Here is a 26,418-nt window from a genome sequence, read left to right as displayed (position 1 = left end):
TAGAATAAGTGCATTTGGTTTACCTCGGCCTCTTGCAGTTTCAATTGCTAGGATAGCTATGAATCGTAAGATTCTAGATGTTTTTGGAGAGTATATCCATATAGAAGGATCTATGCCCTATGAAAAACATAAAACAAAGGCCCTTTTTAAATACAACACATTTAATAATATTTGGATGATTGATCTTAAAAGAGTCCAGATTGCAATGGTCCATATGTATAAATTTATTGTCCAAGAATGTGGTGGTATTTTGAAGTTCGCACTAAACTTGGATGAAGCACTGATTCAAAAAGGACAAAAGATAGAAAGAGTCGGCATCTGTATCATGAACATGGCATTGGATTACAGTACTGGTAGGGGGCAAGAACAATAGTTTAAGATACAATCCAAGATGGAGCTTTGGTGGATTGGTGCGGCCCAAGTACCAACTGAAAGTCATGAAATCTTGAAATGGTTATTCTCTCATACATGTATTCATGATATTATAAAGTCTCAAAGTGAAGGTGAAATGTTGATGGTCAATGGTGTTGGTAGTTTTAATGTTGAATGGCATATGAGTGCTGACGTCTTAAAAAGTATCAAATATATACTTGGATTAAGTAATGGGGCCAATGCAAAATATCATTGTATTTATTGCATGGAGAGTTTGGGATCCAAAGAAGACTAATAGAACTTTGGTTATCACATCAAAGTGGTGTGCTGGAGAGATGAGGATGGCCAATATCTGATAGAAATTGTCAAAGCCATACTAACTCTTGAGCCGCTAAAGATGCAGCTACATAATCAGCCCCTATAGTGGAAACAACAACACAACATCGTTTCTTGCTAGTTCAAGAAACAAGAGAACCATTGATTAAGAAACGATTTCCACTTGTAGAATGCATAGATAAGTGAGATATTGGAGTCATGGGATACGCAGACTTTGATTATGCAGGACATGTAAACATCAGGAAATCCACCTCTGGCTATGTCTTCACATTTGTTGGAGGTGTTGTTTCTTGGATGTCTAGGGTACATAAATGCATGGCCCTATCTATTACAAAGTCAGATTATATTGTAGCCACTAAGGCTTGCAAGGAGGATCTCTGGTTAGGCCATGTGGTCGTCGTAAACCTTGCTAGTTACTGATGTGGTCCCTACACTACATTCGAATTCTATGAGTGGCATTCAATTGGTCAAGAATTTGGTCTTCCATGCAAAGATAAAGCACATTGAGATGCACTATCACTTCATCAGGGAGGTGGTAGAGGAAAAATCTGTTGAGCTTGTCAAGATCTCGACTGATGAGAATCTTGCATATCTACTCACTAAAATTCTCTCAGTGGAGTGTTTTGCCTTCCTTAGGAAGCTAATGGGCATTAGATGAGATGATGTATTTCCTCATCTTATTGTAATTTTTTGTATATTTGTACTTTATCACTTTTTTTTTCTTATTCTCTTCTCACTAGGGGCACATTTTGCTTTAAGTGGGAGGTTGTTGGGAGTAAAAGCACTTAGGCCGAACCACATGTATATTCATTATACTAACAATACCCACATACTTATACACTATACGTGGTAAGCATCCATCTATCACCATTCTTTATTTTTTCAATGACATTTGAATAAAAGAAGGCCAGTCACACATTGTGATTGTTGGAATTTCCACATATAGTGTCTCTCTCTCTTGCTCTCTTACTTCGTCTGCCATAGCTCTTGCTTCCACTTGTGTGCTTTCACTCGAACTCTACCTTTCAATAAATGGCTACCACTGCATATCATCAGCCCTTGTGTATAAGGAATAACACATGCTTTTTGAGCAGTCTCAGTAGGTCTGATATGTTTGTGAATGTACATGTCATTAATAGCAAAAGGATTTCTAACATGGATTTTGAGCTCCCCCCAAGAGATAAGGTCATGAATCTTTAGTATGATTGAGTTTCTCGTTTTCATTATCTTCTTCACTTATAGGTTGTTATGAACATGATCAAGTTCTACCTTTCAATAAATGGCTACCACTGCATATCATTAGCCCTTGTGTATAAGGGATAACATGCTTTTTTAGTAGTCTCAATAGGTCTGATATGTTTGTGAATGTACACGTCATTAATAGCAAAAGAATCTCTAACATAGATTTTGAGCTCCTCCCAAAAGATAAGGTCATAAATATTTAGTATGATTGAGTTTCTCATTTTCATTATCTTCTTCACTTATAGGTTGTTATGAACATGATCAAGTCTTGCTCCTCTTATTCATAGTCTTTACTGTCATTCCTTCTTTTGAATAACTTAATTCTCTTTCTAGTAATAAGAACCTTCAACTCTGTAACATCAAGCTCACATACATACTATGTAGTGTTATACTATGTAGTATCATCATGTATATGCTTCAAAGTGTATAGGCAAAACCACTTCTTTGAAACATTATTGTGAGTGCTATGATGATTCTCAAGACTATTATCATAAAGTAGCATGAACTTCTTCTTTCTCTAGTTTAGGATGAAGCCTATGCTTCTTATCAAACCTATCCTTGTTTTGCAACTTGGCTTCTCTCACACCCATCATTGCAATTTTAATATCTTCACACCTTCTTTCTAATTGCTAAATCCATAACCACCACCCTTTCCTCGTCCTTTTATTCCTCATGCTTCATATCCTTTGCCTGTTCATGGTGCTCATGGGTTGGGAATACCATTGCCCTCAATACCATCATTAGTGCTGCATGGTTCCATCGACAGATGGATTGGGTTTCCTAAGACGTCAAAGGTGGGCACATTAGCCAGTCCATCTAGAGAAGGAGATGACCGAAGCATGATGCAAAATACAAATTCAGAGAGTAGTTTCCTTTTTTCTTATACCAATTTGTTGCTAGTTCATTTTTGGGCCTTTCCATTTTAATCTGAGTGCAATCAATGGCACCCATGTAGTTTGGAAAGCCATGAGCTCTCCCCATTCCATCTTTGGTGGAGTGAATCTTTGCTGTAAAACTCTGTCATTTGATAACAATTTGAAAGTGGCAAAGCGCTGCTTAGATAGACCAGATGACAATTTTGGACATGATAGACAATACACAACCAAATTACTCAGGAACAAGTGCATACGAGCAACTAGTTTCAAAAGGTGGAGAAAAGCAATGGGTACCTTTCGTTACATAGGAAATACACAACCTTGAACTATTAAGAGAGACTTTGGCACCCTCCCTTGTTTAAAGGACAATGTGAGAATGCAGGCAAGGTATCTACACCACCAATAGATAGAGTGTGGTTTATATACCATGATTTGAAGTAAGTGTCTTCCCGTGGCACATAGTGGAATGGCATCAACAAGTGGCAAAAGTGAGTTATCGTGCTTTAAAAAATAATACAATGATTGTACTTGAACATCTCCGTCTCATTCTTGAATGCCAAAAGCATCCAAATTTGATCAAAGAGACTTGTGTGATAGCCCACGAAAGCCTACATGTCAAGGAGAGATGCCATCATCAATTGAAGGATGATAATGAAGATGACAATGATTGTTGGAAGCTCTTTACAGTGTTGGAACAAACTATAGTAGGTGGAGAATGTGAAGCAACTGTGGCATTGCTATAATAGCTCGAGGCTGATCCCAAGTTTTGCACACAAATGGAGGATAGAGGGGATTAATTTAAGGCTTAATATTTTATTTAAAAAGACTTACATGTTAGTTGACTCCCATCGCCACCCGATTCACATCACCATAGCCCATTTCTCACCACCACCATAGTTTGATAACCCAAAATGCAACCTTGTTCTTGCTCTTGACCATCAACTCCACTACAGGCACCCCAATCCACCATATAGCTTGTGGCTCCAGCCGGACATGTAGGCCAAGACTCAATGATGAGAGAACGAGGGAGGAGGGATACCCTTCCCCTCACTAAGGCTATATAAGACCTTATTATCATAAGGCTGATGGGGACACATTATTATTATGTGGAGATGTTGCTTAGGAGAGAGAGAGAGAGAGAGAGAGAGAAGATAAGAGGATATATATATATATATATATATATATATATGATAGAGAAGGAGAGATAGTAATAAAGGGAAAGGGATAGAGTAATAAAGATATCCTCTCCTAAGCCATGCATCACCTCAATACCTTAATTTTGATCCATCTCATCTCTATTTCTATCTACCATGAGTTGCTACTAAAGTTGTAACTAGCAGCATCTAGAGCTCACTAGGGCAAAGTCACTAAAAGCAATGGGAAGGAATACATTCAAGAGAATATCATTGATGTGATGAGAAAAAAATAAGGATTGAAAAAACAAAGAACAAGATGGCATCCAAGAGGAAAACCTCAAGTCAAAGAAACATGACTACTACAAATACAATAAATACACCCTTTATATTACAAATTTATCAGGTTCTTCTATTTCCTATGAAACCCTTGTAATCTAAAGATTTATGTTTTATGTGCATTTTGAAAGAGAAGAATAGTTCTAGAATCTAAGAAAAGTAGGTTATCATAAGCTAAGGAAAATCCTAGGGGATCTAGATTAATCTAAGCAGAATGATTAGGACCTTGTACTTGCATTTGGGAGCTTAGAAAATGATATACACCTTATGCATGATATGCTTGGGTCAAAGTGATGAGAGTTATACATCAATTGTGGATGATAAAAAATGTAATCATCTAGGAAAAATCTTGTAATGTAAAGATAATATTATAGATGGTTATTTGTGACTAGCATGTACCACTTTGTGATTGCACTCTAGGAAGAATAATTTGTTGTGAATCACATCTTCCTTTGTGAACTATTCAAGGATAGTTGTTGAATTTGTAATTTTAAGATAAGACTTATTAACTCATGCAAGAGTGATTTTTTGGTTGATGTTTTGGGGAAGGAATGTTTTCCCAACTATTAGTTATATGCTGATTGTTTGGTTATGTATTGCACAAAGTACTTGTGCCCTCATGGATGGATTTTTGGTTATGCACTAAACCTCCCCCAAGGTTAGTGGTAGGAGCCCTTCACTAAGGGGTTGGTTTGACTGCACTAGAGGCTAGGATCGACCCCAGATGCAAGAGGTCTCTTTATAGGGAGGACGTTAGGCTAGGAGGTGACAAGGGTGCCAGGGAGGCTCTGACTATAATTTCCTTGGATTTGTCAAGGACTAGCCTACTCCATATGAGCCCAAGATGGACCTCCTAGAAGGCCCTGATACTAGATAAGGGTAGATTGATGGATCATGCGCCATGATATTTGGACACAAGTCCCACATTAAAGGACGGAATGCTAGGGTGGCATTGCATCTTGGAGAAGGTGCAAGATAAATACATTAAAGGACGGAATGCTAGGGTGGCATTGCATCTTGGAGAAGGTGCAAGATAAATACATTGTTTTGCGACAACTTTCAAATGATTGTTTGATATTATCTTTGTATCTATGATAATAATTTACATGAAGGAATTGATATTTAAATGGTTAACTAATGAAGATGTCATTGTGTATCAAACATAAATGTGTTAAGATAATTAAATAACTAAAACTTAAGAGAAGCGAGAGGGTGAGATCCCTGACATGTTTGTCCTACAAATGGGTGGTCTTCGGTGAGACAAGAGTTTTCCTTCAAGGCACTACAATTAGGAAGTGGTTGAATGCATGATTTCCTAGTGTGTTGTCCTAGACCCTGATCCATGACGTTTCAGGGGATTGGAGTCGAGACTATACTCTATGGGTAGAGGGGGTTGACATATATCACTCCCCCTTATTTCTCACTCACTATGAACAAACTGTTGCACATTGATTTGCTTCTGTTTGAGTTGACTTGCGAATGCAATGGCTCAAGGACTAATGCTAGTTAAGCTGAGAGGTGATCTTAACATCAAACTAGGAATTCAAATTCAGGTTAATTCTTATGGATTACGACTATAACCTTTCGTTTTAGAGTGCACTTTGAGAGATCCCAGGTGATAAACCCATGTTATTCTAAGAAGTACTAGGTAGCTTCGCTTAGGATAAAGTGTGTCACCAAGGGGTCCTTAATCAATCAAGTCACACATGGTATAAAGAGAAACAAAATGAATAAGTTAGCAATAAGCTATGCATGTGTTGTCCTAACATTTTGAGTGAGTAAAAGAGTTGCATCTATCCTAAAGAAATTGTCTAAACAATCTAGTCTTGATTATTAGGCACCTTCCAACAACATAGATGTTAATCTCCAAGAAAGGAAGTTCCTCTTGAAGCAAGTCAAGACACTTGAGTTCATGGGAAAACGATTTAATGTTGAGATTGAAATTGAATTCTGGATTGAAATCCTTGGAGATTATTTTGGTGTGGCAAAAATAAGTGTAGCTAACAAAGCTATGATTGTGAAGTTGAAGCTAGTAGGAGAGGTATGTTTATAGTGGAAGTAGTGGTGCTGAGACAATGCTATTAATGAAACCTTTGTAAGCTAGGAAGATATTAAGATTCCCTCAAATAGAGATACTTGCCATCTTTCTATCATACGATCAATATGAGCAAGATCTTCTTGTACTAAGAAGATATTAAGAAGGCCCTCAGATAGAGATACTTGCCATCTTTCTGTCATACGATCAATATGAGCAAGATCTTCTTGTACTAAGAAGGCTTAAGCTTGGAGGCTTATTACTCTTGGTTTGTGACACTTCAAAAATGCGCACCTCCTATGGATATTACCCAATAAGTGGCCAATTTTTGTCATGGATTGAATAAATTATTGGACACTCATTTAGAGTCTCTAAGGCCAATTGACTTGTAAGACACTCTTAACGAGCCAAAATGGACACCAACTGCTTGAAGATGACTACCTCCTAGTGGACATTGAAGAAAACTATGATGATTCAAAGGACTAAGGAAAAAGTGTTTAGAGTACAGCAAGATAGGGCACATTCAAAAGAAATGCCCCAATCAGCAATTGCTTCCTTTGCAATGAGCTAGGACATATCCAAGCCAATTATCTTGAATTGCAATAAAGACGAGGAGGAATCGGCAATAAAGTGAACCCACACAAGTTCAACACTTGGCTTCCCTCTAGAATCAAATAATGATGAAGATGTAGAGCCCATTATAACCTTTGAAGATGATTAGAAATCCTAGAAAACTCTTCGTGATATGTAATAAACCCTATACTTGTAATGATTCCCTACTATTCCAATAACAAATGAGCTATAATATGCTGCAATAAATTTATCTCTCATTTCATTAAGTTATCTTGAAGTTGAGTGCTTATGTGTAATTAGAATCGTGCAACATAAGCTTGATGGGTCCTAATCCACAAGTCCTACAGTCCAACTTACTCTCTAACTTTGAGATGAGGATATCTTGATTCCTCTAAGGGAGAGAGAATGTAATAGTAGGAGGCTCGTCTTGAGTTTTATGCACAAATGGTGGATTAATTTAAAGCTCTAGAAAAAAAATCTTTGAATTAACTTACTAGTTAGTCGCCTCCTACCACTACCCGAATCACATCACCATCGCCTATCTCTTGCCGCTGCCATAGTCTAATCACCCATCATGCAACCTCATTTGATGCATTATTCATCATGAACTCCACTCCAGTCCCCCAAATCTATCATGCAACTTGTGGCTCTAGCCAAATATGTAGGCCAAGACTTGACAACAAGCAAATGAGGGAGGAGGGATACCCTTCCTCTCACTAAGGCTATATAAGACCTCATTATCATAAGGCTAAAGGGGACAAGTTATTATTATTATGTGGAGATGTTGCTCAAGAGAGAGTGAGAGGGGGGTGGAGGGAAGAAGATTAGGGAGAGAAAGGAAGAAGGAGATAGAGGGAAAGAGAAGAGTGGGAGAGAAGGAGAAAAGAAGTAGAGAAAGAAAAGAAAATAGAAGAGGGAAGGAAGATAGAGAGGAAAAGAGAGAGATAAGAGTTAGGGGGAGAGAAAGAACATAGAGAGGTAAAGATAGAGATCACTATAAGGGAATGGGAAAATAGTGACGGGGTTTGCGACGTAAAATAGCAGCATTGCTATTTGTGTTGCAAATAGCATCCCTGTCAGCATTGCTGATAGCAATGCTATTTGCGACGTAAAGCTAATAGTGACACTATTTGCAACATAAATAGTGACACAAATTAAAATTTAGCGATGTTGATAATGACACTATTTGCGATGTAAAGCTAATAGCAACACTAATAGTGATGTAAATAATGATGCACTTGCGACATAAAGTTGATAGTGACGTTTGTGACGTAAATAGTGACCCAAATTAAAATTTAGAAACGTTGATAGCGACGCTATTTGTGACGCAAATAGCAACACCGATCTGAGAAAAAAAAGGGGCCGAAACCTGAGCACAGCATTTGCCGCAAACATTTTCCAGAGAGAGCAAAAGAGAGAGTAAGAGATATCATCGCCTTGAGAGGGAGAGGGAGAGGAAGAGGGAAAGAGAGAGAATGAGAGCTTCATATTGCCGCTGCTGCTGCCACTGTACATGAAGAAGAAAGAGAAGTGCGCAAGGGAGAAAGAAGGGATAGGAGGTAAAGAATCCATCCTCGGGCCTTTGTGGTAGATACATTGCCTCTTCTTACTTTGTTCTTGCATTTTCTTCTTTTCTTTTCTTTTTTGTTTTTCTTTATAATGAGATGCATTGAAAGAGAGAGAAAAAGAGAGGAAAGGAGAGAGTTAGAAGAAGGAAGGAAGAGGAAGAGAGAACAAGAGAGAGAAAAAGAGAAAACATAACAAAGAAAGAGAGGAAGAGAGAGAGAGAGAGAAAGGGGGGAAGGGTAACAAAGAGAGAGGAAGAGAGAAATGAGACATGAAGGAAGGGAGAGAGGATAATGAGTGAGAGAAACAACGAAGGGGGGAGAGAAACAAAGAGAGAGGCAACAAAGAAAGAGAAAGAGAGAAATAGAGGGTGAGAGAAAAAAAACAGAGAGTGAAGTAAGAGGTGGATAAAAGGGTGAGGTAAAGAGAGGAAGGAGAGTGAAAAAAAAGAGGGAGAGCTAGAAAGAGAGGGGGAAAAAAGGAACAAAAAGACGGAGAAAAAGAGCGATAGAAGAAACGACAAATAGAGAGCGAGAGATAATAAGATAGAAAAACAAAAATAATTAGAAAATTAGAGAGAATAGAATGATAGAAAAATAAAGGAAGAGGGGGAAGAGACACACAAAGAGGGGTGGGGAGAGAGGGTCTTTCAATATCCTTATTTTATGAGTTTTTTATTTTTTATATTTGATTTTGATTGTAACAAGATGCATCAAGTGGAGTGGAGAGAAAAAGAGAGAAAAACATAGAGAGAAGAAAAAAGGGAAAGGAAAAGAGAGAAGAAGTGAGAGTGGGGAGTGAAGATGGGGGAGAGAAAGAAACATTGAGAGAGAGGGGGGAGGAGAGAGAAACAAAGAAGGATGAAGGGAGAAAAATTAAAAAAGAGAAAGAGGGGTGGGAAGAGAAAGAAAGAAGGATGAAGGGAGGCAAATAAAAAAAGGGAAGGAGAGAGAGAGAGAGAGAGAGAGAGAGAGAGAGAGAGAAAGAGGGACGGAGAGAGAAATAGCAAGGGGGATAGACAAAGACAGAGAGACATAAAGACATAGAGAGAAAAGGAATGGACAAAGAGAGATGGAGGGAAGAAAACAAATAAAGGGAAAGGGAGAGAAAGAGGAGTAGATATTAAAATGAAGGAAGATCATCAATGAGGGAAATAAAAACCTATTGTTTGCCATAATGTAGACCAAATAGAGAATGATGATGGTTGTGATATCCAAGATCGCGAGGCGTATCTTAATCAGCATATCCCGTATCCTCTCTCTTTGTTCGTAGAACACGTATGACACTTGTTTATAGAACACGTACGGCGCTTTGACGAGTTTCAATCGAAGATCATGGATAAGGTGATCTCAGACTTTGAGTGAATGATAAGAAAAGTGTGTATCCATTACGCTTTCTCGGGGAGGTCAATCATAAATATATGTATTATCACGTGGGTTTAACATAAGGAATTTTTAAAATACTACTTTTACACATTTTTTACATACAGAAGGATCCCATATAAAGGGGTTACTTATAGATTGAATAGAAAAGGATTATGTTTTACTAAGGAAAAATTCATAGATAAGGATATTTATAAATAGGCCTTGAATGCATGTGATATAGAGGGTATACATATAGTGAACTACCCGGGCATGCTTTACGTTTGCAAAGTAATTGAATATCATATATAAAAATATTAGATGTGCCCGTGAAATTTGTACAGGGAGGTGATGCCTCATTCCATGAATGCATCTATTGTGGCCCGTTAAAAGAGTTTGTGGGCATGCAATGGATGGAGTGCCTAAGCCGATACACCAATTGGAGAGCACAACTTAGTCTACAACCTTATCAAAGGAGACAATCGGCCTTTTGTGTACTATTTTGAGGAGACTACGGGGCTATGGAGACGTGTCCAAAGTGTGGTGCTAATAGGTATTGATAGGACTTGTAAGGGCAAACCATCCTCAAAAGGTTCTGAGACACTTTCCACTCATATCACATATACGTCACATGTTTCATACGTGGAGCATGGCGAGCTTGACAACATTGCATGCGTAGAATAGATCCACAGATGGAGTCCAACTAACATCAGTAGATTCATGCATATGGAGCCACATGAACTCCACCTTTTCAGACTTTATACGAGAGCCAATTCGAATCGGTCTTGCTATGAATGGCATGAATCTGTTTTGTCTCTGATAAACTTCTTATAGTGTGTGGCATGGAGTCCTTGTTAACTACAACATGTGAGGTAGTTGCAAGTGACTATCAATGCTCAATTGTGGCCAAAGCACCTCCTTCAAATCCATTCGAGCCCCAGCACTATCTCTCTTTCCTGTGATGTGTTCTCATAATAAGTTACCCACATTCTTGAAAATATACATGGGATCCAACAAATGGTTGATCTATAAGTGGGTCCAATATGGCAACTCATAGAAAACTAAGAACCGTCGCATTCCGTTTGGATGTGACTCCTTGTGGACCATTTTCAACTTGTTCCATCTTTGGGCGTTCATTTGTATTGGAGGTCATCCAAGAAAATTTTCCCTTAGTCCATGACCCTTCGACAAGAAAATGGCATGTCCTTGATATACCATCTTGTTCATGGTTTGTGACCTTTAGGATTCTACTAACTGTGGTCTACACAATGGACATGCATGATAACTTGAGGTAACCAAAACTGTCACAACACCCCTATTTAGTCAACACAAACTTGAACGAGCTATGTTAGATATCACCAATGAGAAAAAAATCCCCGCGAAAAGTCATGCATGGTCCACATGAGAATGGCTCATATATTAGCGGACCGTTGACCATCGTACTTGCTTATGTCTTCCACAGTGACCTCCTCCTTCCACAAAATCTCAAGCTTATCAACCAATGAACGGAGGTAGACATCCATGCTCTTGACATTGTAGCGCCCAAGAATGAGCAAGCTAAGGATTAGATGTCCTTTCTTTATAGAAAGCTAGCTCCTTGGGTCTCATCTACTAAAGAAGAGCACATTGTGAAGCAAATTATCAGGTCTATCCGCACCTTGACAGATATGATGTGTTCTCTCAAGTCTACTTTTTCTAAAGACGACCAATTATCAAGGATAAAATCCCATGATTGGCATAAGATATGTCAGGTTTATCTTAACCTTGGCTGCAAGTCGCCTCAATATTTTACTATCTAATGTCTACTCGATGTTCATAATGCTTCTTCATTTGTGACAGTTTGTACTACCAATCACGATCGAGGATACCTCACTCTAGAAATATGCGAGGCAATTTAAAAGTTGTTGAATTTAGTGCAATGGATCTCACAGAAGGAGATCAAGGCATCCTCTATTGAATCCGCAAGGTGAAGAGCAATGGAGATGGTCTGTCTATTTGAGAAGTACCTACCCAAAAGCATGCTCACGATACAAACTAACCTCTTGGTACATCTCGTAGACGAATTGGAGATTGCGAGACTGACCCGTCATACACGAGGGATGTTTTTCTTAGAGCACTTCATGAAAACCCTAAATGACTTTGTACGACAATGAGCTCAGCCAAAAGGTAGCATGGCTAAAGATTGGCTGGTGTCGAAGGTATTAGTGCATATTTCAGAGTGGCTACTAGCGATGGATTCACCCAACAATATACTATGGTCGCGCTAAAGGTCGCGCTAAAGGATGAGGATAGATGACCAGAGATGTGGTGGTTGAAAATGAAGTAGAAAAAAGAATAAATGCTGCCATGGAGGAGAAAGTGAATCGTTTTTGTAAGTTGCATTATGCATCCATGGAGAAGTGGCTCACTAGGTACGAACAAACCATAAAAGATTGGGAAGAATCACGATTGAAATTTTGATGCAGTACATGCCATCAACCGATTTGATATCTTGAGAACATGGAGAAGATGCCGCAGTTTATGTCTATGCAATGGTTACATGGAGCTTTGATCGCAGCTTCTCATAAAGACATTGAGGTCTCTATTAAGGAGTGGAACTTCTCAAGGAGATGTAGTCCAAAGATAACTACATACTTTATAAGTTATCGCATCTAGATTTTATATGCAACAACTAATCTAACAAATTCACTATACAATATAAAATCTACAGTGCGGCATGGTCATGCGGGTGATATTTTCATGTTGAGCACATCGACAAACTGCGCTCCACAACAGATTGTGGTGTCATAGGAAAGTTCGAGCAAGAGAGCCAAGTACGAGCCACAGATCTGAACACCATTGTAGATGAGATGGAGTATTTTGAAAACTTGCAAAGTGTTTTCTCAGTGGATTACCATATCTTCTCCATGATCATATTCGATGTACAGTGGTTTAAAGTGGTATTGGAAGGAGCTAGGGTAACCGTTCAACAAGGTCCATCTGGAGAACAGGTAATCTTCTATCCAAATCCTCGACAACCTCGATAGTGGTATGTTAGGCCATCACCTCATCAGAGTGCAAGAGTGTATGATGAAAGCAATGTTTCGTATAGACAAGGAGAGTATGCAGGTGGAGGGGTTGATATTGCGAAGGGTAGGCCAAAGAGGACTTGTGTTGGGGTAAAGGCGCATCCGTCGTGCCGCCCCATGTATTACTACACTGACAGTACCCGCCACTGCATACTGCAGGTGGCAGGCGCCCGTCACGTCACTTTATTCTTTACATTCATTTTAGTGACTAGTAAATAAAGGAAGGCCCGGTCACACATTGTGACTATTGGAGTTCCCATTTCTTGTCTCTCTCTTTCTTGCTCTTTCTCTCCCGCCATAGCTCGCATGCAAGCTTCGATCCTTCTCACCTTTCAACTAGTATCAGAGCTTGGCTTCCTCTTGCTCGAGCTCGACTCGGTGCTTCTCTACCTTCGCATCGACTCCCTTCACGCATTGGGTCTCCATCCCGACAACCATATCCGATCTCCCGAGCTTTCGACACTCCCCGGCTTCCCGAGCTCCCTCCCGACATTGTTGGGCTTCTTCAGGGCCTTGCCCTTGAGGTATTGCATCAGAGTTTGAAGGGTTTTACTTCAGTTCTCAGTTTTAAACAGGTGGAAGAAGAGGACCAGCCATCATTTGAAGCTTCCCCGAGCAGCCCATCAGTAGTTCCCTCTTGTGCTCCATGTGGTTTGAGCCCACTCAAGGCTTCTTGGAGCACCACTAGTGCCTACCTACCCTCCCCATTTGTCTTCCCCAGTACACGTGGCAATCTAGGCCTGCTCAGAGATCACGCAGGCTGTGCCCTGCTGTGGCAACACTTTACACACGTGGCATTCCTCTTCCTCCAGCTCCCACTTCCTCCTGGAGCTCATTGGGCACTCAATAACCACCTTGGCCTTGCTCTATGCCCTTTGGTACTGATCTATGGCACTTAACCTTTGAGCTTTGAGCTCCACATTTTTAGATAGGCTAAAAATCACAGGTCTACATGCTGTAATACAGGGCAGCCCCCTGCTTCTCATGCCTGAGATCAGTGGTGATGGTCCAATGATGCCACTTTTGTGCTCGATAAATGCCTATATGGTTGGGGATGATGTGCCATTGTTTGGATAGGCTTTTGGAGCTGGATTGAGCCCTTGTTTGCTCAGATTTTTACTGTTATATAGTGCTGGAAACAGGATAGTCACACTTGGCATTGGCATTTGATGCTTATACTCTACTCCGTATACCTTATTTGATGCCCATATGCGGCCTACATGATGCCTAGTGCCTTGGGAATGTATGCACATGATTATGCCATGATTTTGGCCTGAAATATTGGCTGAAATTTCTCAGTTTTGACAGTCAAACTTGGCTATAATAACAGTGGACTGAAGGTACTTTGGATGCTTTGTCACTTACCTGTTGGTACCGGATGTATGCTTTGGGATTTGCCATCATGTATCTGACATTTGGGGACGACTTTGAGCTCATGTTTGAATCTATGGAATGTATTTGAGCTACGCATAAGCTCTTTCTTGGTTGGTATTCACTGGCATTTGGACCGACTTGGCGTGCTCTTGGACCGCTTATGCCTCATGTCTACGCTTAACAGTTAGGCTTCATACATTACATGCTTTGGTTCGTGATATATGCCGCTTGGTTTGTCTATGCTTTACCGACATTGGGAGCTTTGCCTTGGATGTATTTGAGCATTTCCGACTCGGTTTTTACTTGGTTGCTATCGGATGTCATTGAGTTGACAGAGATCTTATTTTGGAATTATGTATTGCTCGTTGGTTGCTTCCATCAGTTGCTTCATGTATGTCATGCTCTTGGGATGCGTATGACACATTGACTTTGTCACTTGTCACTGGTACTTTGTCTTGGGTTGCTTGAGCCCTTGAGCTCGTTTGTACGCCTTTTGTGCCAATGGGAGCATCTTGCATGCTTACTTGACCTTGAGCAGAGATTACATGCTATTGGAGCAGTCTATGTCATTGAGCAGTTATAGATGTATTGAGACTTTGGGATTATACTCCGACAATTGGATGTTGCATTGAGTATATGTCTTGGTTCACAGGATGCTTATGAGCTGACTCTCAGTTTTGGATCCACTTTCTTTTGAGCAGACACCTATTTGTGTCAAGTTTTGGCAGTTGCAGGTACATTTTGCCTAGATTGTCTAGGGGTGTGCCTCTTACTGGCAGATACTATTTGACATCTCTCGGTGTTATGCTCATGTATTTTCACTGTCATTTAACTTTGCTTTGTCCTCTTTATACCGGCTTTGGACCTAGCATTGTTTAGTTGACATTAGATCTAGTTTTGGGACAGTTTGCTCTCATTATTGCAATTCTGAAATTTATTACAGCAAGCATTTATTGGTGGACTAAGCAATATTTTTTATGCTGAAATATCTTGATTTGGTGTACGGCAACTAGTACTAAGTGGGTAGCATCTTTTGGCACACTTTTCTCACCATTTGGAGCTCATTTCAATGGATTTTGGGCATTTTCTGCAGTAAAACAACCAACAGTTTTACATTGTCTGTGCATTTCCAGCCTGCATTATGGCGTCCTCTTCGACTGATAATGCCATATTTAACATCACAAAGTTGGATGGTACCAACTACTCTTATTGGAAGAGTCAAATTTGGCAGGTCTTGGTGCAGAATTCTCAGATTAAGCCACTTCAGTTAAGTGGGGAGCAGCTTGAAACTATGGACAATGATGACTAGCTTGAACTTGATGAGCTATTCAAGTCCACGATTGTATTGTCTCTCACTAAACAGATACATTATAATGTATTTGAGGAAGCACAGAGTGCATGGGATCTATGGAATAAGATCAAGAATCTTTATGATAAGAAAAGTCCGGCGAGTCAGATGTACTGGTTGAAGCAGCTTATGGATCTACGCATGAAGGATAATGCGACTATGTCTGCTCACTTGAGCCAGTTCCATGCTATACTGAAGAACCTGACTTCGCAGGATATCACCTTTGGAGAGGAAGTAACTCCTCTTTTCTTGCTTGGGACTCTGAATGAGTCATGGGATGTATTCCACATTGCCCTATGTGCCTCTAGTGCTACTCTGAAACTGAATGATGTTGAGAGTGCTCTTCTGCAGGAAGAGGTTAATTGCAAAAACTTGGATGCCTCTCATGTTTCACATGCTTTGACATTTAGAGGCAGGAATGACAAGAATGATCGTGGTCATGGCCGTGGCCGTGACTCGCAGAAGGGTTGGTCTAAATCTCGTGGAAAGTCGCGTAGTAAATCGCATGGGCGCAACGCTAATGTCACTTGTCATCATTATGGGAAAAATGGCCATATCAGACCACAATGTCATGAGTTACGCAATGAGAAGCGCAAGGATAAGGAGAAAGAGAAAGTGTAGAAGTCCTCTGATCGCAGCATAGTACTTACGAAGTCCAGCGTTAAGATTGAGGAAATTAATGTCACGCAGACCAAGGATTCCGATGGTGGTGATGAGTTCATACTTGCAGCTAGTTCTTTTGATGCCTCACACTTGACTGAGACACCTAGTATGTATGCACAGTGCTGGTTATTGGATTCAGATGCGTCCTTCCATGTGACGCCTTACCGTGAGTGGTTTCACTCTTACCGTACTATATCTGGATCAGTCAAACTTGGAGATGATAGGTCTCTTGATATTGTGGGCTGTGGAGATATTAAGTTGCGATTTTCCACTGGCAGTTTCTTTTTGCTCAGGGATGTACATCATGTACCTGCGCTTACGCGCAATCTTATGTCTGCAGGACAGTTGGATGATGCAGGGTTTCATGTCTGTTTTGGGGATTCTGCCTGGAAGATTACTAGAGGCAGACTTGTGCTTGCTAGAGGCACCAAGGCTGGTAGCCTCTATCCTCTTGTTGTATCTGGGTCTTCTGTAGACCATGTCTTGGCAGTGGGCTCTATCCCACATGTATCACTTTGGCATGCCCGTTTAGGACATATGTCTTTGAAGGGAATGAAAATGTTATCTGGTTTGCAGTATCTTCCGCCTTTAGACTATGCACGTTTTGACTCCTGTGATCATTGTCTTTATGATAAGCAGAATAGGTCTACGCATAAGAAATCGGGTAGGCCATGCATGAGTGAGCCCTTGGCTTTGATGCATTCATATATTTGTGGGCCCATGCCGTGTATGTCTATGGGTGGCGCGAAGTACTTTGTTACCTTCATTGATGATTTTTCTAGGAAAGTGTAGGCTTATCCCATAAAGCAAAAGTCTGATGTCTTGGTAGTCTCTCAGCGTTGGCTTGCTCTTGTTGAGAACCAGACTGGTGAAATGCCTTAGGACTGACAATGGGGGAGAATATATCTCACGTGCTTTTGAGAAGTTTTGTGATGACAGGGGTATTAAGCGTCAGTTGACCGCCCCTTACACCCCACCCCAGAATGGTTTGGCTGAGTGTATGAACAGGACTATTCAGGAGCGTGTCCACTCTATGCTTAGCCATACAGGCCTACCACAAAGCTTTTGGGCTGAGGCAGTTAGTACGGCAGTGCATGTCATAAACCGATCGCCTTCAAGTGGACTAAATTTCCAGATTGTAGAGGAAGTTTGGGCTGGTAAGCCACCCTCTTATGCGCATCTCCGTGTCTTTGGATGTGAGGCATTCTGCCATGTGCCCAAGGACAAGAGGAGTAAGTTGGATCCAAAGAGCACTAAATACATCTTTCTTGGTTATGGTGATTCAGGAGAGATGGGCTATCGCCTATGGGATCCGCAGGTGCGAAAAATAGTACGCAGCCATGATGTAGTCTTCCATGAAGACAAGATGCACAGGCAGCCTGAGAAGGTGGTTGAGATCCACAGAGTGATCTTTCAAGAGGAGCCTAGAGCTCCTGCACAGCCAGTTGGACAACCTACAGTTGCAGCAAATACTCGTGGTCAGGGTGTTGGCCAGGCAATTGGGCAGGCAATAGAGCCTGCAGTGAGACGATTTGCTAGAGACACACGTCCATGTGATAGATTTTAGCCCTCTATACATTGTGTTTTGGTTACAGATGCAGGAGAGCCTTTCACTTATGATGAGGCTATGTGCAGGGGTGACAGTCACTCCTAGGAGAGGGCTATGCAGTCTGAGATCGACTCCTTGCATAAGAATGAGACTTGGGATTTGGTTGCCTTGCCTAAGGCCAAGAAGGCTTTGCCATGCAAGTGGGTGTACAAGCTAAAAAGTACCCCTGGACACCCCAAGCTGGCATACAAGGCTAGACTGGTAGCAAAGGGTTTTAAGCAGGAGCATGGTGTAGACTTTGATGAAGTCTTTTCTCCTGTGGTTAAGATAACCACCCTACGCTTGGTCTTGGCTTTGGTTGCTCAGCTTGACTTAGATCTATATCAGATGGATATCAAGACGGCTTTCTTACATAAGGACTTACATGATGAGATCTATATGGAGCAGCCCAAGAGCTTTGTAGAATCTGGCAGGGAGCATCTAGCGTGCAAGTTGAAGAAAAGTCTTTATGGCTTGAAGCAGGCACCTAGGGAATAGTATCATAAGTTTGATGCCTTTATGCTGTCACAGGGCTACAGCAGGAGTGCTATGGATCTGTGTCTTTATACGAAAAAAGCCCGTGATGGTTCATTGCTTATTTTGGTACTCTATGTGGATGATATGCTGATAGCATGGAAAGCTCATGATGAGCTAGATGCTCTTAAATCTCAACTGAAGAAGAGCTTTGAGATGAAGGATTTGGGACATGCCTCTCACATCCTTGGTATGCGCATTAGACGCGACAGGCATCAGGGACTCCTCTACTTGTCACAGAGGAAGTATATTCATAAAGTCCTTGAGCGCTTCCACATGCAAGACGTAAAGCCTATTGGCTGTCCATTGTCTTCTTATGTGAAGATATCACAGGCTGATTGTCCGTAGACAGATGAGCAAAGGGCCGAGATGGCCCAGATCCCTTATGCTTCAGCCGTGGGCAATTTGATGTATGCCATGATAGCCACTCGTCCAGATATTGCCTTTATAGTTGGTGTTGTGGCACGCTATATGGCTACACCTGGCAGGAAACATTGGGATGCCGTGAAGGGTATCATGAGGTACCTGAAGGGCACAACGAATATGTGTATTTGCTATGGCAGCCAGGATACAAGGGTCGTGGGGTACACCGACTCCGATTATGCAGGACATGTAGATAGTAGGAAGTCCACTTCTGGCTATGTATTCACCTATGCTGGAGGTGCTGTCTCTTGGATATCCCAGGTTCAAAAGTGTACGGCTTTGTCTACCACTGAGGCCGAGTATGTTGCAGCCACTGAGGCTTGCAAGGAGGCCATATGGCTAGGCCGTCTAGTTGCTGACCTTGGGATTGATGCTATACCTACACTGCATTCAGATTCTAAGAGTGCCATTCAGTTGGCTAAGAATCCGGTCTTCCATGCAAAGATGAAACACATTGAAGTGAGGTATCACTTCATACGTGGTGTTGTGGAGGACAAGTCTATTGACCTTGTCAAGATCTCCACTGACGAGAATCCTGCAGATCTGCTCACGAAAAGTCTCACTACTGAGCGCTTTGCCTTCCTCAGGCGATTGATGGGCGTTGGATGAGATGTTGCCTTTCCTCATCCCTTGTACCTATGTACAGTTGTACTGTCTTTTTTCTTTCCTTTTCTCTCTCACTGGGGCAGATTCGCCTTTAAGTGGGAGGTTGTTGAGGTAAAGGCGCCTCAGCCGTGCCGCCCCGTGTATTACTACACTGACAGTACTCGCCACTGCACACTGCAGGTGGCAGACGCCCGTCACGTCACTTTATTCTTTACATTCATTTTAGTGACTAGTAAATAAAGGAAGGCCCGGTCACACAGTGACTGTTGGAGTTCCCATTTCTTGTCTCTCTCTTTCTTGCTCTTGCTCTCCCGCCATAGCTCGCGTGCAAGCTTCGATCCTTCTCACCTTTCAACTTGAAGCGTATAGAGAAGACAGACATAGGTAACGTAGACGAAGAGACAGGAGGCTAAGAATTTTTCGAGAATGAAGTGGACTCCTTTTGTAGTGACCTATCTATAGACCTTCCAATGTATGTGGAGTTGTGCTAGGAGATTGACATGGAACCATAAGCCGGGTCATATTTGCATCTGCATATTCAATTCATTAATGATTCACTTTTAAATGTACTTTAGAATATATATTTTAATTAACATCATTTTTTAAGAGTTATATGATTATACTTTACCTAAATCCTTATATTGATTATGCTAATATTATTTTCTATCTGTGTAGGTTACCTTTGACGATAATTGGAGAGCAGGATGAGTCGAGGGATGAGCGATGAGGAGTTATTCGCACATATCTTTGGATCAGATGGCCCAATTTAGAGACATGGCGAACCAGGAGCTGTCACAGACATCATCAGGCCGTTCTGTGAGATCTACTTTAGCATGCTCTGATGCTTCGATTTCTAGTAGACGAGGTCGATACTCTAGACTGCCTAGCCTCGAATAGAGGGAGTGGTTTTGGGGGGTGTTGTAGAGATGTGGATCTTGTGAGCCTACAGTCGGTTCCAAAGAGGGGTGCTACTCCTCGCTCTCGTATAAGTTCTAGAAAGGGTGGCTTAGATGAGTGTTGTGGAGGCACCGATGCAGTGTCTCCGTCTCATCGATCAGGTGGATACTTATCTCCTCCAAGATTTGTCACACGTGTAGAGACATCTACTCCAATGACTTTGGGTTTTCCTCAGCGGCCCACAGGTGGCACCCTTACAGGTGCTACTCCGAGAGATACTACCCCCGTGGGTATGCCAGATATACAGGGGTCTCCGGATTACGCCTAAGACCATGATCACAGGTGGTAGAGGACACACATTAGATATACCCTCGTAGGGTATGGATATCTCATAGATGACAAAACAGGTGCTATGATTATGAATGAGGGGAGAAGGGTGATGTCTTATATGAGAGAGTTGTGCCAACAAGTATTTAGGCACAACGTTCTAGACCATTGAAAGAATATACTAGAGGGGAGCAATGACTGTATAGTGACATCTTTACATGAGGAGTTTCCAGTATCTACGATAACAAAGAGGTTTTCCACTAGATGGATGATAGAGTATATGTGTGCATACATGTCACATAGATGATCGAACGCATGCAAGGCACTCAAGAGTGGCGTCTCAAAGCCCGAGTGGCTAGATGCAAAGGATTGACGGAGACTCAAGGAGGAGGCCACAAATTCTCTAGGACGATAGCGGCAGTGCGGGAAGTAGCGAGGGCACGATTAGAGGTAGGGGTCATGCATCATCTAAGGAGTAGCAGTCATCACAGGACTAATCTGGAGGACTTTGTAAGTTTTCTTTTAGTTCTCGCTTTCTTATTTGAAATCTCACTTGTACTAACAATCATGTTTCTAACAATTGTATTCTATTTTCTTTGCAGTACTCAATCACAAACCGCGATCCCACAAGTTTGGAGACTCAATATGTAGAAAGATTGTCTCAATACACTTATCGATAGACTGTACACGCATGATGGCCCAGTAAGTCAATCATCTTTCTTGTCTATAGTCACTAGTTTTTTTTAATGCATTACGTATGGTGGACTAATGTCTAATTGTTCATTTTGCGACAGAGTCCATTCGATGCTCCTTTGCGTTGGGACAAGTTGGCGCGCTTGGATCGTGGAGCATACATCCTTCTCTTTTTTCGTCCTGTGATCTATGCATGCCTTTTTCATGTAGTATTCCTTTGATGTACTTATCATCCTTTGTATAAAATCGCATCTTGCGATATTTATAGATAGATTTTAATGTTTGTTTTGGCTCTCTTCTCTCTCCATGGTTCCATGTAATTCATGAGCTATCATCACTAGTCTTATACTTATTCTATGAGTTATCAGTCTTGTGGGTTTAATAGTTTTTGTGCTTGTATTGACAACCATTGCATACCTAACATGTAATTGCTTTGCAGAATATTATACAACACATGGTGCTATATATGGCAGGGCAGCTTACTACCCTACCACAAATTTTTTTCCTTCTGTAATCATCGTTATCTGCGTCATTGATTTCTCTATACACATCATTATTGTTGTCATTATCTACGTCGCAAACCTTCGCTGAATAACGACGATTTCTGTGATGATTTTGTAGAGGCATTTATACTGTCTCCGATGAGCCAAGAGTTTTCCTTCAAGGCATTAGAATTAGGAAGTGGCCAAATATATATCTACCTAGTGTGTTGTCATAGACCCCAATCAATGTTATTTTAGGGGACCAAAGTCAAGACTACACTTTGCCGAGTAGATGGGTTGACGTGTATTACTCCCCCTTGTTTCTTACTCACTATGAACCAAGTGCGATATTGGGCTCCTTCGATTTGAGTTGACTTGCGTATACAATGCCTCAAGGACCTAGGCTAATAGGTGATCTTAGAGTTGAATTAAGAACCTAGATTAAAGTCAATTCTTATGTGTTAGGGCTAAAACCTTCCATCGTAGAGTGGACTTGAGAGAGCCTAAGTAATAAACCCTGTGTTATCCTAAGGAGTACCAAGTGGTGTTGCTTAGGACAATCTCTTGATAGGCCACTAAATCATGTTATTGAGGGGTCCTCTATTGTTACAATTGCATACTAATGTATCTTGTCATAATTTTTTAGAACTGAGTGTAGACTTGGTTAATAACCAAAAGTGCAAATAATGAGTATAGCCCTGATAGGATTAGCAAATGATTAATGTTAAGCCACAAACCTTGTAGTTGGAGGGGCATTAAGTTAGGATGTTGCAATTCCTAGTGAATAGTTGGCATGTTGAAGTGGCACGTTGAACTTTGCCCCAATGAAGCAAGTGACTGCAAAAGACTAACTGTCATAGAAGGAGAGGTTTAGACAAGCTGCTTGATAGAGGAGCATCCTCGCTATAGCTTTTTATGCTATTTGGGAGACGTGTGGAAAGGTGTACCCCTTGTGTGTTTGGGACTAAGAATTGGTAGATCACTTGTACTTCAACTATCAAATCTTAATTCGTGGGAAGGGAAATCTACTTTTACAGTAAAAAGAATCTCCAAAATTGTGCAGTTTTGGGGGTTGTTTCTTATGTGGTGCTCATGGGAAGGTACTCTTAAATGTATGTGACATTGAACCCTCTCTCATGTTTTAATGCTCCGGCTCACTCTCCTCGTTTGGGGAAGTTTGATGGGCTCACTATACATAAGGAATGACTTGTGCGTGTCATAGAGCCCTTGAGTGAACAAGCGCCTAAAATGGACTCTAGAAAATTTGGACTTATCCTGGTCGGTGCACAGTGTGAAGAGGGTTCTAGGTTTCCACGGAATTTGAAGCAAGAGGATAAATAACGAGCTAGGCAATTGACGTGAAGCCACATGGAAACTAGCAATTGTTGCATGTGTGGACTGTGTGGGCGGGGGGGCGGGGGGGGGCTGGTTCATGGGTTTAGCGTGGGAGCACGTTGGCATGCAGCGCCATTAATTAAAAAAGCAGGCCTTTCTAATCCGATATAACAAACAAAGGTTGCAGCCCAAAAGCCTACCATGAAGGTCTGCAGTTATAAATAAATCAGATGGGATGGGAGGTTAGAAAACTGAGAGAGAGAGAGAGAGAGGGCCCGGGGGGGAGACTCATCTACCTAATGCAATCGAACGTGCGTGTATGCGTGTCCTCTCCGTGGGATGCCAAAAAGAGAAGAATCCATTAAAATGGGTGACCTCACACTGCTGAGTCATGACTACCTATCCATTCCATCTATCACACTCTGCCCTAAATGTGGTCACTGGCCTTCTTCCTCCACCTCTAGTGAAAGTGTAGAAAGAGAGAGATTCTTCTGTATCCCACAGTACACATTGGATGCTTTTCTCAAGACCACCCCCTTTCGTCCTCCTGCTCCTGTTGATTCTGACAGCTGCTTCACTCTGCTGAGTGCTCTACCACTAGCAGCAGCCTAGGTCTTCTTGAAATTCCCATTCCAGACCCACCACACTCTTGAGGTAACGTTTTCAATCTCTCATCAGCCACCATATCCCTTTGCAGGTGAGATGTCATGTGTTGCGATTTTGCTTCGCATGAATTGTAACTTCCTGTATTCTTGGTGGTTTAAACACTATCACAAGAGGCGGGTTTTGTTTCCTGTCCCAACAGTCAGATTGTTAGATAAATATCAACAAATCACATGAAGCAACATGGGTCTCAGCAGTAATACTTATCCTGGTTACTGTGGTTCTCCGAGATGCTGGTTGCTCTTTTGCTTCATCATCCTCTGGATTTGAACCAATCAACTAAACAAACCATATACGTGTCATAATTTCTTCTTTTGTGAAATCACACGAAGCAACATTGTCTGAGTAATTGTGATACTTCTCCTGGAGGCTTAAGTTCTCCCAAGATGCCGGTTGTCCTTCTGCTTCAACATCCTCTAGGTTTGAACTAATCAACTAAGCACACCATGTGCGTGTCATAATTCCTTCTCTTCTTTCCTGTACAGGCTTTGAAGAAAACCATAGGAAAATACCTGCAAGGACTTCGACCATGACTTTGCTCAAACCTAACCACAACTACGCCGCAGATGAGTGCATTGCACAAATCCCTCAGCATCACATACCGACGCAGGAGGAGAAGGTGCGGGCGTCCGAGGAGTTTGACAAAACGGTGCTGACAGCTGCACACATGGCCTCCTTGCATGATGCTTACATCTTGGAGATGGCCACTCACCCTGTCGAAGAGGTTACCATCAAACCTGTAAGTCCCACCTCAAGCATTGGTGGCCTCAAGCCCTCCACCCTTAAACAGCTGAAGGTTGGAAAGGTCCACCGCAAGCGTGTGCTCAATGGCACCCTGTGCATGAAGACCCTCTCCAGCAAGAGCCCGAGTGGGCTGTCTGCGGTCAATGTGTTTGAAGATGAGGAAGGCAATGCCACACCCATCTATCTGAGCAATGCGCTCGAGGAGAATTGCGGATCCGCGCAAGCGCAGAAGCTCTTCCCCCAGGGCTCTAAAGTGGCTGTCAAGGAGCCCTATCTCACTCGCTTGCCGGGTGGGGAAGTGATCCTCTCTGTGGAGAGGCCCTCTGATCTCGTATTTCTGTGGGTGCCTGATTATGAAGAACCTAAAGGGAACGATGACGGAGGTAAGATGGAAGGTTTGGGTGAGGATGGTAATGGGGTAGGACATGCTAATGGAGTGCAGATTGTTGAGGAAAAGCCTGCAATTGGAGAGAATAGTAATGGAGTCCAGGATGCTGATGAACAGATTGCTAATGGCAATGGTCATGTGGAAGAGAATGTGGAAGCACCTGCAAAAACTTCATTGAATGGGGACAAGCAAGAGGAAAATCTTGAGATTGGGAGCAGGGGATTGAGCTTGGATGATTTAAAGAAAGCTAGAAATGGCAACAACCAAGATGATAACAATGGTGAAAAGGCAGATACTCAACCGGCAGCAGCAGAGCAGCTTGAACCAGCAGCAGAAACCCGAGTTCTAAATGAAGGACAACAACAGGAAAAAGAGGAAGAAGAGGTCTCCACCAAAGGGGAGGAGGAGGAACCACCCAAGACTAAAAGCAGAGAATTCAGCTTGGAAGACATGATGAAGATGCGTCAGGAAGGAAATGAGGAAGAGGGAGAAGGCGGGGAGGAGGAGGCGGCAGCGGCACTGCGGGCGAAGGGGAATGCTCTGTTCGCGAGGGGCAATTACACGGCTGCGGCGGACATGTACGGAAGGGCGGCGCAGAAGGCGAGGAGGGGTGGGGAGAGGGAGGAGGAGGTGATGGATGTGTCGAACCGGGCGGAGGCGTGGCTACGGCTGGGGCGGTACGGGGAGGCGCTGGAGGAGGCGACGGCGGCCCTGGGGCTGCTGAAGGAGGGTGGTCTGGCGGCGGGGTCTGGCGGCGGGGGGAAGCGGCTGGCGCTGGCGAAGGCGCTGTTCCGGCAGGGGCGGGCGCTGATGGGGCTGCGGCGGTACCAGGAGGCGCTGGCGGCCCTGCAGGAGGTGCTGGCGCTGGCCCCCTCCGACCGCCAGCTAATCGAGGCCGCCACCCAATGCAAGGACCGCATCCACCACATCGTCAAGCCCGGCAAGCGCCAGCGTCTCAGGAAGAAGAACAGCAGCAACCCCGTCGGCCCTTGAATAAAATCAGAAAGCCCCCCTCCTTCTCTCTCTCTCTCTCTCTCTCTCTCTCTCTCTGTCTGTGTCTCTGTGTGCGCGTCAATCAGCTTGTATTTCGTCGAAGACGAAACTTCGCCAGCTCGTTTTTCCTTCGTTGCTTCTTCGTCTGCTAAATCACCCTCGACTGACCCCCCCATTTTCGTCTTGCTTTTTTCCCTTTTAAATTCGAGTTTCCCTCTCCAAAAGTTTTATTAATCACACAATCGTTAATTGTCGTGTGTAAGGGCCACTCGTCGCAGGAAAGACTTAGAAACAGTTTATTAGCTTAAACAAAAGTTGTGTCTTGGTAAACGCTAATGTGCAAAGTGGCTCACAAGCTAGTGCCAATGCAAAGCTGTGTTGAGTGTGTTTTTTCAAGGCTAAAGTTGGAAAATCGGTGACGAATTTTGGGGCAATCTCGAAGAAATTTGATTGATCTTTA

General features: G+C 42.3%; 1 protein-coding gene across 3 annotated transcripts; it reads left to right on the top strand.

The window, feature by feature from the left end:
• The first annotated feature begins 23,429 nt into the window (after positions 1 to 23,429).
• On the top strand, positions 23,430 to 26,207 carry LOC148028334 (uncharacterized). 3 transcript variants are annotated; one of them, XM_087690139.1, is made up of 2 exons: positions 23,430 to 23,824; positions 24,319 to 26,207. In XM_087690139.1, exon 2 carries the CDS (start codon positions 24,363 to 24,365, stop codon positions 25,956 to 25,958), a length of 1,596 nt encoding a protein of 531 aa, XP_087546265.1. In that variant the 5' UTR covers positions 23,430 to 23,824; positions 24,319 to 24,362; the 3' UTR covers positions 25,959 to 26,207. The 3 variants fall into 3 exon arrangements, with proteins under 3 accessions (XP_087546265.1, XP_087546266.1, XP_087546267.1); XM_087690140.1 differs by having other exon boundaries at positions 23,818 to 23,867; XM_087690141.1 differs by lacking the exon at positions 23,430 to 23,824 and adding an exon at positions 23,874 to 24,225.
• Positions 26,208 to 26,418: the final 211 nt, after the last annotated feature.

This window comes from Lygodium microphyllum, chromosome 12 (assembly GCF_053477565.2).
Source record: "Lygodium microphyllum isolate KBCC chromosome 12, Lygodium_microphyllum_v1.1.10, whole genome shotgun sequence".
NCBI lineage: Eukaryota > Viridiplantae > Streptophyta > Polypodiopsida > Schizaeales > Lygodiaceae > Lygodium > Lygodium microphyllum.
Note: the sequence above shows the minus strand (reverse complement) of the source record. Positions and strands in the feature narration are given on the sequence as shown.